We start from the raw sequence: 16,774 nt of genomic DNA on the forward strand, positions 1-16,774 counted from the left end.
AGCGAGATTCATCGCTTCAGTGTCTCCGCAAGGAGGAGGCGCCAGTCCTGCTTTCAAACAGGCAATCACTTCCATCATCCCCATATCAATGCATATTAGGGGCACAGAGAGATAGCGCGAGCATTACTTACAATGGACAGCACCCTATGACAGTTTCACCATCGTGTAGCACGTCCCATATTGCATTGTTTCCACTTGCCGCTGTATTCGAGGCTGCGGGATCTGGAGTCCCCGTACTGCGGACTACTGTACAACCAGACGTGTAACCGGAAGGGCAAATAAGCCCAGGCGAAAAAAAGCCCGGTGGAAAAATCTCGACGTCGTTGTAGTGGTCAGCCACCGTGCTCCAGTATGGCCCTAGTCCTGGTGGATAGCACGATTCAATGAGAGAAATAGGCCGAAACTCAGCCATGATATTCCCTGAACAGCTTCTCGTGGTACATGTAATAAATCTCGTTCTCTTCCAATCATCAGGGCAGTAAAAATCTGAGTAGGCATTCAACATGACTAGATTGTCATCAATGAAGTGTAAAGATTTGCAGCCTCTTGGTGGACTAAAAGTTGTCGTCAAGGGACCAAGATTGGCGCGGGTGCTTGTTGACACAGTTTTCCGTGTGGTCGACATTGCACGATGATTAACATTCTGCTGCGACGTGTCTACTTGTTTTGACGATCAATTAGGAAGCTTGGAGGAGTTGAGCGTCGAAGAGAAAGCTCCAAATCTCATCTCAAATGTAGAGAGTAATTGCTGGCTTATAACGCATTCCAAGTAGACATACTGAATGAAACTGCTTTACTATCTTGTGCCTCCCAGTACCCCTGCCATTCATATTCACATAAAAAGTACTTGAGGATGAGGCTAGGCCAGTGGCTGAACTGCGGCCGATAGTTCTGAGGGTAAATTCGTTTTTGCCGACAATCACCTTCGTATAAACTTCGTATTAAGCTCTCTAATTGGGGCACTCCGCCGACTATCCGTTGTTTATTGGAAGTCCCCATTAGTGTTGTTGGTTGAGAGCACCACCAATAGAGTGTAGCGTAGCACACATGCAGTCTCCATTGGGAAATCACTCCGAAGTGGTGTGGTCACTCTATTCCGTCAAGGCATAGCTACTGGTGATTTTGATACCTGATCATGAATTATATGCATTAATATGAGAAAAACACAGGAAAGATGGAAGGGGAGGGGAGAAAATGACTGTATGAAGACCAATGTGAGCGACTTCTTTTTAAAACCATACTTTAAAATGGATGCAGTGGTTGCTTGTTATTATGCCAACAATATGCAAAAGATGGCAAATTTCATACTTGGGGTTAAACAAGATCTTTCCTGAACGGGACAAACTGTATATCGGGAAATGGGGCGTCATGAAATGGGCTGAAGAGGTTTAAACGCCAAATGATTTGAACCGCCTGTCTTCCATTCACGGCCCGCAATTGATTGAAGCTTGATTTATGGTTAAATTGCTTCCAACACCCCTGGTAGGTGCTCTGTTATCTGAGCCGTTAAGCGGGGAACGAGCTAACCACATGCAAGCTTCTGCATAATATACAGTCTCCCACTCTTAAAAAAGACCAGGATCGAGACTTCTTGATTGCTCTTGGTTCCCGAGTATTTCCCGCCATATTACTCGTTTATTCAGCCTCAAATGGCGAACAATTTTTTGTCCTCTTCATTTGATCGCAATAGCTTCTGTGATGGCTAATAATGCTAGAGCGGATGCTGACCGCAAGGTCTGAAAGACATCTTTCATCCAAGTTCACAGCTGAGCGGTCAGGAGGAGGATATACAGTATGAGTCCTGTGCAAAGTTGGCCTTCGTCCAGACTCTGTCCCAGAGGTTCTTGAATCACAAATTCTCCTAGCCATATTTATTAATGGGAAGGGTTATTCAGCACCTCAACTTGGCTATCCGTCATCCCGAGGACAATATGGAGTTTAAGTATCGTAACAAGACGTAGAGGAAAGTTCCTTTACTTACTATTACTTAAGTAGATACACAGTCTCTTAATTATTTGCTACTATCACTACTATCGCTACTTTCTGCTGCTATTGTTCCATTTCTCTAGTGTCTACCATTACCAATACCTAAATACATAGGTAGCTTTAATTTTGAGACGCAAGATGCTGGGTGACCAACTTGGGGTGCTGAATAACTACTCCCTTATTATTCTAGGTTTACCAATGTCGAAACCGACTGCAAATGCTTACTCACCTAGCCCATGTTGCCAAGAATTACGGGAGACCTGCATAATTAGTGAAGACAGTATTGGTGTAGCTACGTAGATAAAATATCAAGCTAAGATTAAGATAAAAGCCAACATTAAACTTAAAAACTTACTATATAGAGTGATTATCCAGCACTCAACTTGGATCTCACATCGGAAGTACCAAGATAGAGAGATGTGTGGCGGTAAGGGGTTTCTCGATGTTGCTAATACAGCCACTCAAGGTTTTGAAGAATTCTGCCGTGGCCCAATCATCTTAGGCAAGGATGGGATATGTTCGTATCTTCTACAGGTAATTTAGGGAAGATGATACTCCACCAGTAGGAGGCATTTTGGGTGTTTTACTGGTTTCCAAATTGGTGGGTAGTAAGTATCGGTTATAACCACATATAGGTAAACCCGTCAATTTTCTCGGCCTTCGGTAGCCAACTAACTGCGTAGCGCAACTAGTTGGCCACCGAAGGCCGAGTCAAGGGGTAGGTTGTTAATTACTTCGTATATACTCATATGCCTCAGGCTCTAAGGCATACTGAGCATCTTTTACAGGACTAACATAATTTACCCGTCTTTTTTTCATTTATTTCTGGTTAAAGATAACATAACAGTCACCAAAAGCTGTTAGTTGTACTCTGAAATGGCCAACCTTCCAACGCTAGTCTTTGTTCCTGGTGCATGGCATTCACCTGCCTGCTACAATAAGATCATCAAACCCCTACAAGAGAAGTACAAGCTGAAATGTATCGCTGTCACACTCCCTTCAACCACTGGAGACCGGAACGCGACCTTCAAAGATGACCTCGACGCTGCACGCAAAGCAATTTCCGATGAAACAAGTTGTGGACGAGACGTGGTGGTCGTTGCCCACTCCTACGGTGGTATGGTTGGAAACAGTGCTATCAAAGATTTTGCTCGACCACGAGGAACGGCTGCAAAAAAGTCTTCATCAGTATCAAGATCAACTGATGCTCAACATACAACTGCCGGTTACGTCGTTGGCCTCATTCTCATAGCCTCCGGCTATACCTTCACGGGGCTCGCCTTTATGGACCCCTTCCTCGGACATCCTCCCCCTATGTGGCGTGTAAATAACGAGACTGGATTTGCCGATATCATCACTCCTCCACGCCAGTTTTTCTACCATGACTTGCCAGCAGATGAGGCGGAGTACTGGGCCTCCTTGCTCACTCCACAGAGTCTCAAGGCATTGTTCGAGGGGGCCGAATACGCTTATGCTGGTTGGATGGATGTGCCTTCTTGGTATATCGGCACCGTTGAGGACCAGGGGCTACCGGTGGTAGTACAGCGCATGAATGTAGGAATGGCAAGAGGAATGGGTGCATCTGTTGTTCACAGGGAGCTGCAGACAAGTCATTCGCCCTTTTTGAGCCAACCGCAGGAGACTGTCAAGATTATGATTGAGGCTATCGAATCATTTACTGGGAAGCCAGTGGAAGACGCTGCAGCGAGAAGAGAGAAAGATAGCAAGATAATACTGCCAGATCCTAGACTATGGCGGCCTATTACGTGGTATCGGTTTGGGTTGCCCCTTTTCTTTGGACACGTAATCGGAAACTGCATTACCTTCTTTGGCTGGAGCAGGAGGTTACTGGGATTTAAGTAGTGTGGCAAGATGTTATGCCAGTCTTTTATGTTGCATTTCTCCGCTCTTGCCTTGCTTATTCATAGAGGAATATAGATTTGTTAGTACGCCTAGATATACATATTGAGAGACCCTAGACAGTAACTAATGTTGATCAAATACTCTTACGCCCTTGCTGTCATGTTTATAGCTGGCGAGCCTCTACTCTGAACAGTTATACACTGTAAATTGCATTGGCGTATACAAGTCATATGTGAACCCTCCAAGTCTGCGATATTTCCTGGTAAATGCTCAACGTAAGTTACTTTATGATGCTCTGATTCTTTGCGAAATGAAGAGTACAGAGACAATATTAGGCTACCATCACTAGGTAGTAGTAGAAGTAGTAGAAGTAGTAGAAGTAGTAGAAGTAGTAGAAGTAGTAGAAGTAGTAGAAGTAGTAGAAGTAGTAGAAGTAGTAGAAGTAGTAGAAGTAGTAGAAGAAGATAAGATCTATTATTGCTGTAGAAAAATGAAAACCGTTGCAAAAACTACCTAATGACAATCTGAAGACAACCCAACATGGACCTAGCAAGACTCTCCTAAAATATATCTATAGCAAATTTTCTATCCCACTCTCCCTTCAGACTTTCCAGCGTCTGAACAGATACCCAGACCTGTTTCTCATCGCCTCGCAATGCTCAATAAATCCTCCAGAAACACTGAGGAAAGCCTTCATGTGCCTGGAACAAAGATAAGTCTCAAGGCAACGATACTCCTCTGTGTCAATGCCGCCCGCCTAGCAGCCGCATCCGCATTGTGGCCCACACAAATGACCACAGCCATAGTCGGTCTTATCTGTTCCGCAGTCGGCATAAGTTGTACAGTATCTCCAATGGCCGTATCCGCTGTTCTCCGCAGCCCAACACCATTTGCCTGTTTCCTCATCGCAGACCTTCCAACAACCGCCTCTGCTACAGCCATAAGGCGCAGCGAAATAGCAACTCCGCTCGCCCAGATGATGGACAAGCGGCATTGATGCATTGCTAGCAGGGCCATGTTTGCTGGCGTAGGCTGGCGGAAGCGACGCGCCTTTGAAGGGGTCGAGAGTGCGGTTACGACCGTGAGGGTGCTTGGCGCACAAACGGATATTGTCAGGAGAGACATGGTCGGGAAGCTCGCTGGCGTTGAAGCTCATGACGCCAAGTTCTCCGCAGATGCTCTCAGCGCTGAGTTCACGTGAGGTGCGGTTCATGGTGCGAAGAGCGGCTGATGCAGCAACAAGAATAGACAAATAAATTGCGGCCTTCATCTTGAGAATCTGTTTGTGGGTTGAAATTTCTTTCGAAGGTGTGTTGTAAAGAGGCTTTTCAAGTCAAAGAGTAAGAGAATAATGTTGTTAGGGAAATTGAACGGCTGGAAGATTAACTTGAGAGATCATATATATAAAGAAACATCATCGTAAATTTACATCCTACACGACATCAGTGCTTTTGCCATCACATGTTGTTTGCTGCTTGTCAGGTACTGCCCTCGAATTCCCTGAAACACATGACTAGCGTTGTTTGCTTGCCGTATATGCAGTTGCCTTCTCCGCACAGACGAAAACTTCCTTGTATGCAGCAATATTTGTTGCCTAGCGCTTTCGGCGAAGGCGAGCGGCAGAATACTGCCGTACTGAAGACTCTGCACGGATGAAAACTGTGGCCCTTGGGCCAACACACGGACGGGAAACTGATGATGAGGCAATTCCGAGTCCTAGTAAAGACGAAATTTTAGAATATTGGGAACTTTCAACAAACATTTAATCTACTGCTTCTCTCCCACATAGCGACGGGCTCTCCTATCTCCTCTGCCTCTCAATGGTATCACTTGACTTGAACCAACTGGATATCATTTTGAGATCAAGACTGTCCACTTCTGTGATTCACTTTTGGAAATGGTTTCCCTTCACTTCTTCCAAGTCGCCACTATACTTCTGTCGGTATCGGCTGAAACTGTAACAGGTAACTGACTACTTTACCAATTCTTAGCATGAGTAGTTTCTCACATTCTTTAGTCACGTCTGAGAAGCTCTATGATGACCCATTACGCCCTTTAAGCGAAGTCGCATGTTGGAGGAAGAACACTGGATTCATGCCCAACTTGAATTGGAAGCTTCAAAAAGACGCTGGTGCATTCATCGGCATCCCTGCAATCAAGGGGCCCGGTTCTGCTGCCTGCTTTTCTTGCTGGGAGGTCAATTTCGATGGCGTCATGAAATATTTCTTGGCTCTTGACGGCACCAAATCCGACTTTGTTTTGTCTGTGAAGGGTATACAGTCTCTGACGAGCGAAGCGCAAGAGTTTGTAACCCTTGATGCAAATGCCACTGAGGTGGATGTATTGAACTGCGGGTTATCGGTGTACGAGATCCACGCATACGATTTCTAATCCTTGTACATCTTAGACATTGTTTTGGCACTTGTTTGATACATTGAGAGTTTCGATATCAGCATCCCAAACTTAGCTGCAATCATTCACGTCCATACATGAGGATGGAGATATAGTTCAGTACTTTAATAGCTTGATTGAGAAATTTTGGATAGGATTAGGGCCCAAAAGGGCGTAACAGCGATTGTATAAAGCATAAGATGTAGAAGGCTGGAGATTTCTGGAGTAAACCACTGTTGAATGTTACATTGTGTTTTGTTCTATGGAGAAGTAAGAAGAACCCTTAAAAATCTGATGAAAATTATTTATGGGATCTCGCCCAGAGGACAAGCTACTGGAGCTTATTCGAAGTAAACGTGTTATTTTCCGAAACTCATTATGCGGAAGTTTCGTTGGCACGGTTTAATTGTTAATTCATTCAAACAAATTCCTATATAATAAACATGGACTGACCCCCCCCCTTCAGTTTCTTTATCATACAGCTTCAAAATCACCAGCGCCAGCAGAATCACAATCATGCCTTTCGCCCAGTTACTGAGCCGTCTCAAATTTCGCGGCACCAGAGCTAAGCAGAATTTATCCTGCCACATCCTTAATCTCCCAATCGAGATTCTTCTTTTGATCTTTGAGCATCTCCCACGATATTAATAGATAATTCTCTATTAAACCTGTTATCCATTTCACCGCTTCATCTTAGAATATAGTAAGGCTTATAAGGATCGCAATGGCCGTCATTTATCTACCAACCTCGACCAGCATCAGCGCATAGAGTATCTATTTGCGTTGACCCACAGCCGACCCAACGTCTAGGCTTGTCATACATGTTTCAAGCTCCATACTATACAAAGATATAGTATTCCGAGGGAACATTATTATACCCTTCCATGTCAAAGAGGGAGCGATTGCTATTTCCAACTGTCATACACGGCCTACTATGGGCATATCCAATTTGCCTTAAAGTATCATCATCTGCAGATAGAGGATAAAAAGGCTATATCTGGATTGAGGATGATGGATAAATGGTATCTCAATGACCTATTGCGACCATTTTCAACACAAATCATCCCATCTGTCTTAGGCATGATCGACAAGATCAAAGGAACACTACGTGTATCTTTAAAAGTCGCTGACGGACGACTTATCATCCACTCAGTCCAGACATTTGTTAAAGGCGTCGAAAACGTGTCGCGCAAATCCATAAACCAGCTTCGGATATGTCCACACCTGGAATGGGCTCCTGATCATTTGTGCGATGAGTGCCTCACCTCGTGGTCGCTAGTAGGTCAGTTCTTACGCGATCGCAGCCGGGCCCAGATATACACAGATCCAAACAGGGCGCTTGAACTCGCTTCCGTACTTGCTTTCCGCAACGGGCGTGAGACTTGCGGCTCTTGCGTCTTTTGCGAAACAGACTTTACTGTTCAAGCTTTTTCTGAAGGCACCATAGTGCGTGTATGGCAGAACCTTGGGTCGGAAACGACTTACTTGAATAACAGTTCGTGGCAGTGGCAGACAGATTTTCGCTATAATGATGTCGTTTATTCTCGGCCCGGTCGAATTAGACAATTATACGACCATGAAGCGATCTGAGAACATTCTTTACAACAATGATTTGCGGAGGGAGTAATAGACAGAAGATAAGAGGGTGATCTTCGCGAGCTTCAAGCCAGAATATATAAGTCACCCCAATTATAATCTCAGGTGCAATTATCGTCAAGACCACCCCGTTCGCGCCCCTAAGTAAGCTTCCAGATAAAACAAAAGACATGCTATCAATCGCGATGTCTGGTCGACGCTGTCGCTTTTTGTCTATAACCATGACACTGCTTGAGGACATTGGGATGCTACTGGATGTATGTGGCATACTCGAAGATCACTTTCTATCAGTCATGTTCAAGTATAAACTTGGCATGACATTGTCCAGCGGCATTCAATCGACAGAATCAATGTATGAAAGAAGTCATAGATCATTGTTCATGACGTCTTCTGCTTAGATTGAACCTAAGTTAGTGCTAGTCTCTTAAGGATCTATTCAATTTGCACACCAGGCACGCGCTGCTTATTTTCATAGGAATAGTTATCCGGCACCTAGCAGTACAAAGCAGTGATAGCAGCAAATACCCAAGGAACCGGGTATCTACGTACCTAAGTAATAATAAATAAAGAATATTTCCTCTGCTTTGTTACGACGCTTGAACTCCACGTAGTCACTGGAGTGTTGAAAAGCCGCTCCTATTTATTGCCTGGAGTTCGATGTGCTTCGCCACACTAAAGTACCATACTCAAGGTGAATAAGAAAATAAGAAACATGACGTATCAAATGAAGCATCTTTAGGCAACTTCGTATACCATAAATCCAATCGCAGAGAGTGAAGGCGGGTAGAATTCGGGCTGTGGTTTGTCTATTGCCGCTTATGACTACATAAACATACCTGTAGCTTGACAGTACCGTTTCCATCGACAACATACAAACTGCTTAGCGAATTTTGAAGGCGAAACTTCCCAAGGCCTTTCAGGATTTCAACGAACGCCAATAGGTAGCTACATCTTATTGGTACTTGATGACTGTACGATATTGGCAGCATTCCTTCGTGATATGTGGGGGGATTGTATACGTGAGATATCACACTACACATATTACTGTAATATATTTCCATATTCTATTAGTTATTTAATATTGCCGTGTATTGGTTAAAGGAAGAAAAGTATTATAGTACTCACACCTATTAGAAAGATTGGGGGAATGTTGGTATGTGCCGATTTTTTCCCTTGCGCTAAATTTTACCAACATATGTTTTATAGAGCTGGTGCAATTTTGATATCAATCAGGATCGTGGAAAGACGTATTTATGGTTTGCTTGGAAGCTTGCTTAAAGCTTGGTGCCGCTATAATACACGTAGCTTGCAATCTAGACAACTCTCTGGAGATGGCTCAGTTACCCACCCCAGCATGCTGCTGTAAGGAATAATGAATGTATCCTTTGGTGGGCTGGAAGTTATAGGATTCTATCACATAATTCTTACTATTGGTGGTTTATTCAAGGCCTATAGAAATCAGGCAACTGCGAGAAGGGTTATAGTGAGGCTGGAGAGCAGCTCATGTAGATTTTGCACAGGCATTTAACTTTCGCACTATACTACTACATAGCCTCAAACCCCAGGTATACCCATAGGAGTTTATGCGGAGAATCCTCCGAAACGGAATTACCGATACTTCATACATCCTTTACTGTACTACCAACAAAGAAATGCTGAGTTAAGCAGGCCATGCGTAAATTGTCCAACGACACTGAGCATATTACAGATCCTTCCTCACCATCGACCATAAGAATGTCACAGACAAAAGCCATGTGTACGCCACTGTTCACCATAATTCTCCGTTTAATCGTATAGCTGGCCAGTGGAATATTAGGCTTCATTAGTCTTAACCTTAAGACGGGGCTGGGCTTTTTGGCTTGCGCCATACACAGAATCTACCAACCAGCTTGATCATATCTGAATGCCGTAATTAGCTAAGCCCGTGAAACTCCAAGATCAGAGGCCTTCTCCGACATTCATATCCACCGATCGGCCAAAATCAAGATTTCCAATAGCTGAATCTTTAAACTCCACACCAACATACGACGGAGAGAGCCATGCAATCAACCCTATCGCTTACCTAAACTTCAACGATATTAACTCTAGGACGCATTTATTGAAACCCCGCAGTAGGCTAGACTGTAGAGCTGAATCAAAGAAGAATTGTGTCTCAGCCGGGTTTGCCACATATCAGTGCATACACCATGGTATTCTAGACCATTAGTCGGATAGCACTGCCGTAATTATGTAGATTTTGCTCGTAGGCCTTCTGTTATCACTCCTACCAGCTGTCCATCACCTCTTATGCATTTGGAGGCCCCATCTCGGACCATCATGACCCTCGTTGTCTAACCCTATGAGCGATGAGCACACGTCGCAGCGCCCGACATCGACGATATGGCCGGGTTTAGCTCTGGCGTGGATCATTCCTCACTTGTGTTCCAAATTGTCATCCCCGTCTTCTTCTCCCTCGCCCTATACAATGTCATCGAACTTACATTTCTTATTTGGCATACATTCAAGCGGCACTCGGGTCTTTATTTCTGGTCATGCGTGTTTGCCACTGGAGGAATTCTCTTTCAATCTGCTGGCTTCTTCCTACTCTATTATGCATCTCCATCGGTCGCTTATCTGGCGGTGACGATATCGCTTATAGGATGGATACCAATGGTAACGGGCCAGTCGTTTGTGCTATGGTCTCGATTGCACCTTATCCTACATAACCGACGGCGCCTTAAGATGATTTTATGGATGATTATTATCAACGCCGTATTATGTACTGGAGGCATCGCTCCAATGGTTTACGGCTCAATTGCTAACCCAGAGCTATTCCATACACCCTTTTCCGTCATGGAGAGGATCGAAGTCACTGTTTTCTTTATCCAGGAACTGATCATATCTGGGGTTTATATCTACGAAACACTCAAGCTCATGAGGGTGCAAGAATCCCTAGGAATCAGCAGATACGGCCGTTCTCTCATGAAGCATCTGATTGTTGTCAATATTGTAATCATTTTCGTCGACGGTACGATTATCGCCCTGGAATATGCAAATCAGTGGGAATACCAAACCGCGTATAAAACTTTTGCATACAGCGCGAAATTAAAGCTAGAATTCACAATCCTGAATCGCATGGTCGACTTGACAAGAAGAACGAAGGAAATTGGCGGTTTGCCCCGGGGATCAGGGACAGCACCGCAATCGACAACCCAAACTGGGTCATCCATTGCACAAGAAAGCTTGATCCAAACCCCAGGCGATACACACACTGGAGATGTCTCTTTTCAGGCATCTGCTACGGCAGATAAGAACGGATCTTCATGCGGAAGTCGGCCACCCCAGCCGAATCAGGGCGTCATGTGTACTAGGGAGGTTTTTGTTGAGCGAGAATACCGTTGCGCTAGGTCAGACACATACACACACGCGCAATTTCCTACGCCAGGGTACCCTCAGCCATTAGGATGACTCCAGCTAATGCATTACATGTTCATTTTCCAAGTTTCGTCTTGATCTCCCAAGAGCCATGTGCTATTGGCATCTGTTTCTCATGTTTTGTCTCTGCATGCTTTCCTCCTATGCCCTCTCATGGGGTTTGTAATAGGGAGTGGCTGTTCAGCGACCTGAGCAAGCGATCCAATAACCTAACGAACAAAGGATCAAGCGTTATAGAGAACTCCTATAGAAATAAGCAGTGTGTTTCCAGTGCACAAATTGAATGGATACTTAAGAGACTGGCACTAGCTGAGATTCAGTCTGAGCAGGAGACGTTGTGTAGAGTAAACCATGACTTTATTCATGCATTAATTCTGATGATTGAACGCCACTAGACAGTGTCATGCTAAGCTTATGCTTAAGTATGACTGTTGTTAGACATATGCCACATACATCTACTAAAGGGACTATGCATCTCCCATCCTTTCTCCATTACCTGCTCGTGATTGAGAGGTGTGTCGCCAAGGTGAGGATCAATGTCTTTGAGCATGTGACCACGGCCAGGTGCGAGACAACTGCTACCACAAACTTCCAGGCTGCAGCTATCGCAAGGTCTGAGCTTGTTGCTGGTACTACCGCTCTGTTGCTACGTAAAACGCTGGACGCTGCGAAAACCCCTGATATGCTTCATGACAGGTTTTGGGACTGGTGAATAGTACTTTTGGATGGTATAAAGTAGCAAGCTAGAGCAGCGTTGGCTATCATAGAATGCTATACCTGCGCCCTCTGCTGCGTTAATTGTTGTAGTTATATGCCGTTCAACCATACCATCTCAGTATTTTCTGTAAGGATTGACTAAGTCTTGGGCCTGACATATGTTCAAAGGGTCGTGCGTAAATCTGAGGCTGGATCGTTCAGTATAGCCCTAAAAAATGGGAAGGGCTATTCAGCAGCCCAAGCTGGCTATCCAGCACCCCAGTGGCTAAGAGGAGTTCCGAATGGAGTAACAACGTATAATGAAGATCTCTTATCACTGTTACTTAAATAGATATTACACAGTTCCTGGAGTATCTGCTACTATCGCTAGTTTCTGCTACCATCGCTACTATGTACTACTATCTATATATTCCTCTAATAACTGCTATTATTACAACCCAGGCTGCATTAAACTTAAGAATTGGATGTTAAATAGCAAATTTGGGGTGCTTAATAGTCACTCTCTAAAAAATGGATATCCAGTTGTTGCTATATAAGGGCAGATATCTCTAGATAGTCTTCCAGCACAATTCCGTGCGAGAACCAAAAAGAGCCTTAAAATCACTCAGAAATATATTCTCAATGGTTTTATTCAGTGCTTTATTACAAATTTCCTGTCTCTTCTTTGTTTCAGTGACCAGAGCATATACCGTGTTCGAAACCGAATATTACACTCCTCCCGCTGGTATGCAGCTTGTGTCTTCACCTAGTTCTCGCGGCACGCCGTATATGCTCCGGAGTTGTCTCTTTACCATTTTCGCATGCGCGTGGACCCTTCAACATCCCAATGTTCCCAGGCAGTGCCATGGTTATGGACAGAAACGCGGTAGCGTCGATCAGGCATCGCGATTGATGGCATGTCTTTTGTGGTATCTAGAAAGCTATTTTAGGGGCGCAAATGGGATGGTCTTGACAAAGCATTTTTATCTATTGCACTTGTCAGTATTCCAACCTCACATTGTCCCGCCAGTCTCAAAAGACTACAAACCTGCCTGGCAGCAGTGTTGGGGAATTTACACCAATGACCGGCATTCTGGATTATACGGCTCAATAAAATGCTTTGATGGGCAATTTTCCCAAGTACATGACTGTCTTAGCATCCTAAGAAGCAGTAAAATGCAATGCGAGTTCAATCACAATTAAGGAAGCGACAGATGCTACATTCTTCAATGATGATCTTGACGTGCCAGAGATTACTCCCAAAGCCTAATCACGGTGGCTTCAAATGTTCCTTCGTTGAATAAGTTCACCGAGCGGTGAGCGCTAACGTCGTGTTCGTGTTGCATCAGGTTGACTCTCAAGCTCTACCTTGTCCAATTAAACTGCGCTAAGCAAAAATGAGCAACCATAATTCTTTCAACTCAACTCACGGGGTTGAGTACAATTGCATTTGATTCAACGCATATTCTTCCAAGATGGATGACGAAGCGCGTATGAGCTGGCTCAGTGGCCGGCCGCAACGAGTTCTCAACTTGCGCCCGCCTCCAGGATTCTCAGGAAATATGGAGTATTACGCGCAATGGAGTGTCATGGACGACCAGATTATGTTGGCTTTACCAGCAAAGGAGCACGCCACATGTCCATCTCTTATATATCTGGCCGACATCAACGCCAGTTTGAGTAGAGACGACAATGTTGTCGAGCTTAAGCAAGTCACGGAGTTGCCATTCCTTGCTTCGAGAGTGAGACTGTTGAGCAACCGAGCGGGGTTTATCACAGCAGAGTTCAGAGAAAGGTGAGTCCATTTTATCATTACAGTCATAAGCCATCCGTGAATGCAACCATACTGAGCTTATATTCAGCGAAAATAAATTAATCCTGCGCACTCATGATTGGGTTGGCAGCATCAACAAAGAAGAAATAATATCTGCAGATGGCATCGATGGAGAGATTGCCGTTCATGGTTCATCTGTTGCTCTCTGTGTACGCGATGGTCCAGAAAGCCCTTTTGGGAACTGCCTTGGCAAATCAAATGAGATTGCAATCTGGGATATCGAATCCGGAAATGCTACAAAGATAAAGATACCTCAAGATGAGCGTGGGCCTCAGTGTGTAAGCAAATCTAAGACAATGCTTTCCACCACGATTACTAATTGTCTTTAAAGCATCGTGGTAATCTTCAATTTGCGACACCTTCGCATATTGCTCTTGGTGGTCACATTTGTCCATCCCATGACAAGCCATATGCTGTCCTAAGGTCAATCCCAATTACACCTTCAGAGCGGAATAAGGGTCGATATTTTCATCAGCATGAGAACTTCGAATATGGACATAATCATGACGCAATAGCAATTCCAGGAAGTTCTGCCCACAATGATGTTGTTGTTCATCACCACCAGCGCGGTAATCGTTTCACAGCTGCAGACGTGGGCTTACTCACTGGCGAAATCCCAGTAAGTTAAATTCCTTTGCTCAAAGGGTATGTAAAGCTTACAATAATGTGCAGTCCGAGGCGCAACCCACGCCCTGGTATTTCACCGACCGAGATCTTTTCAAGGATTTCTTTCATGTGTTTTCTGACAAGGTCAACGCACGAACGCTGACAGGCTCGATATTTGATCGACTCCCAAGCCTAGTCGGGAACAGATTGCTTGTGAGGGAAGATATCGAGGAATATGAACACGATGAAGACAATTACCATGGATATAAAGCTTCTCACTCTTCATTTGGAACGTTCCAAGTGCTCTATCTCTATGATTTTGACCAAGGTCGGTGTAAAGCCTTGCGTCAACTTTCACCTCAATCCGAACGCCAGGATCTCGAGACACGTCTAAAAGAGCGAAACCCAGACGCTAACGTCACTGTCACGTCTCGTATGTTTTACACCTCCATTGAAGAAGAAGATGACAGGGAAAAGGATACATCCCCAGAGTGGGAAGCGCACATAAGAGAACGATGGGAGATCCGATGGGCACGTGAAAAGGGAGAGGCAAAGTTTCCAACACTCGAGTTTGATGATCCACCAGAAGGCCGTGATGATCCTCGCATGTTATTCACACGCAGCATGATTTGTCTTCCGAAAATAAGGGATGGCGAAGCGCTTGCTATGACGACGTCGGCGATAATAGAACTCCCTGCGCCCAATGCGGACGGATATGTGCATTATTTTGGCACGGAGTAATTTTTACATTCCATTAATATGATGCGATGCTTATTTATACCTATTGTGTACTCTGGAATAGTGGTAAGGGGGCGGGGGGAAGAGCAAGAGGGTTTTGAACAGAAGAGAGCTTACTCACCTTCTGTTGGAGGGCCTTAACTTGCTCTTCAAGCGCGGTATTCGCTATTCTAACGTTATTGAGCTCCAGATCCGCGGCATTAGCCCTTTGTATCTTACGATTTATCTCGTGGGCACTTTTACGGGCGCGTGGCCAGTGGCTTGCGCTGGAGCCTGACAACCGTTGGCACTACCAGCGGACTGATTCTGGGAGGCGAATGCTGTTGAAGTATGGAGAGACTATTCAGCGCCCCAGGCTAGCTATTTTGCATCTCGTGTCTTGAATTTAAGGCTACGTGCCTAGGCAGTGATAATAGCAGATACTAGACGAATATATCGATAGTAGCTGAGAGTAGCAGTAGCAGCGGAAAGTAGCACTAGCAGCGGATACCAAGGAGCTGTGCGTATCATTAAGTAATGGTAGTAAAAGACGCAGGTCGTCGAGCCCACTGCATACGGCCAGATTCGTGCAAGAGATCAAACGTAGCTTCAACTACTCGTCGATCCTTCAAACCCAACGGGTATGGTTTTGCATGAAGCTTAGCTGACTGCCAATTATCGACGAGTGGAACGGTCATCTACTCGTCAATTGGCACCGGCAGTGTCCCAAAATCGCGCCATATGTCATAAGCGGCCACAATTGTCCGGAATCGGCGAACTGCCTCAACATTTGTAGCGGCAATATGAACACCTTCATGTGTAACTACCTCCTTTGTCACAACGGGACGTATACCCAAAGATGGGTTAGGGGCGCCAAAGAGCCCTTCCTTTAAAATAAGTCAAACAAACCGTAAGGAAAGTGCATACACCGGGAATGATTGTAGTCGCAGCCATACTGACAGCGTGTATAGAGCTTTTGCGAAAATACGGAAGAAGTAGATGGTGATGATGAGGACGAAGAAGAAGCACATCATGATGATGACTCTATTTTGTTTGTTTATTTCATAAATCTTCCGATTAAAGTTCAATACTTTAGCTTTATTGCTCTTGCTTTTTTGTCCCAGCGTTGCAACGCTGGGTGGCAGCATCCCGTTTCTTTACCCCCAAGGAGTTAATAATGACGATGACCACGGAGTTCTTACTCAACTACATTGATAATACTCACGGCTGCAATAACCTTTGCTAGAGCGTCTTTATAGTATGTTCTAAGCACAAGCAGTGGATCTAATAATGATCTGGATATTGAGAAGATAGAATGGAGAGGGGTTAAGGGGGCGGCAAGAGGGCTGGATATGGTTTGGTGTTGGGTTTTCCTTTAGAGTTCTCACCCCTCCCTATCTAGTGTAAATGCAGAACCATTTTATTGCTACGGAAGGGGCCATAAGTCCAGGACTCAATTTGACTTTGTGTTTGTATTCGGTGGGAAGGATATTGTTAGACTGATATTCATTCCACTTGGCTCTAAATCATCGCTGTTCTATATACAGCCCCTTAGTACAACCGTGTATGCTTGCCTACCTAGGTATACAACATCTTTGCCACATCTCTTCTTTGGTGATCTTTAAACATATTTCTTTTGCATCTCGCTGAGACATGCTGAATACCGGGATC

At 44.7% G+C, this 16,774-nt stretch overlaps 7 protein-coding genes across 7 annotated transcripts; 5 read left to right on the forward strand and 2 right to left on the reverse strand.

Annotated features, from left to right (window-relative positions):
* Positions 1–2,862: 2,862 nt before the first annotated feature.
* TRIVIDRAFT_36617 (uncharacterized protein) lies at positions 2,863–3,849 on the forward strand (the record flags this gene model as incomplete). Its single annotated transcript, XM_014102186.1, has 1 exon — positions 2,863–3,849. One exon carries the CDS (start codon positions 2,863–2,865, stop codon positions 3,847–3,849), a length of 987 nt encoding a protein of 328 aa, XP_013957661.1.
* Positions 3,850–4,606: 757 nt separating this feature from the next.
* TRIVIDRAFT_147376 (uncharacterized protein) lies at positions 4,607–5,062 on the reverse strand (the record flags this gene model as incomplete). The annotated part of the gene is made up of 2 exons (XM_014102187.1): positions 4,607–4,881; positions 4,930–5,062. 2 exons carry the CDS (start codon positions 5,060–5,062, stop codon positions 4,607–4,609), a joined length of 408 nt encoding a protein of 135 aa, XP_013957662.1.
* Positions 5,063–5,746: 684 nt separating this feature from the next.
* On the forward strand, positions 5,747–6,240 carry TRIVIDRAFT_56024 (uncharacterized protein; the record flags this gene model as incomplete). Its single annotated transcript, XM_014102188.1, has 2 exons — positions 5,747–5,813; positions 5,867–6,240. The coding sequence occupies 2 exons, from the start codon at positions 5,747–5,749 to the stop codon at positions 6,238–6,240; spliced, it is 441 nt and encodes a 146-aa protein (XP_013957663.1).
* Positions 6,241–7,320: 1,080 nt separating this feature from the next.
* TRIVIDRAFT_36644 (uncharacterized protein) lies at positions 7,321–7,830 on the forward strand (the record flags this gene model as incomplete). Its single annotated transcript, XM_014102189.1, has 1 exon — positions 7,321–7,830. One exon carries the CDS (start codon positions 7,321–7,323, stop codon positions 7,828–7,830), a length of 510 nt encoding a protein of 169 aa, XP_013957664.1.
* Positions 7,831–10,224: 2,394 nt separating this feature from the next.
* On the forward strand, positions 10,225–10,965 carry TRIVIDRAFT_17799 (uncharacterized protein; the record flags this gene model as incomplete). Its single annotated transcript, XM_014101964.1, has 1 exon — positions 10,225–10,965. A coding segment is annotated over one exon (741 nt), but the record flags the coding sequence as incomplete, so codon positions are not given.
* A 2,456-nt stretch (positions 10,966–13,421) lies between these two features.
* Positions 13,422–15,127, forward strand: TRIVIDRAFT_56023 (uncharacterized protein; the record flags this gene model as incomplete). Its single annotated transcript, XM_014102190.1, has 4 exons — positions 13,422–13,741; positions 13,809–14,058; positions 14,112–14,403; positions 14,436–15,127. 4 exons carry the CDS (start codon positions 13,422–13,424, stop codon positions 15,125–15,127), a joined length of 1,554 nt encoding a protein of 517 aa, XP_013957665.1.
* Positions 15,128–15,801: 674 nt separating this feature from the next.
* TRIVIDRAFT_220706 (uncharacterized protein) lies at positions 15,802–16,137 on the reverse strand (the record flags this gene model as incomplete). The annotated part of the gene is made up of 2 exons (XM_014102191.1): positions 15,802–15,990; positions 16,060–16,137. 2 exons carry the CDS (start codon positions 16,135–16,137, stop codon positions 15,802–15,804), a joined length of 267 nt encoding a protein of 88 aa, XP_013957666.1.
* Positions 16,138–16,774: the final 637 nt, after the last annotated feature.

The sequence above is a fragment of the Trichoderma virens genome, assembly GCF_000170995.1.
Source record: "Trichoderma virens Gv29-8 chromosome Unknown TRIVIscaffold_5, whole genome shotgun sequence".
NCBI lineage: Eukaryota > Fungi > Ascomycota > Sordariomycetes > Hypocreales > Hypocreaceae > Trichoderma > Trichoderma virens.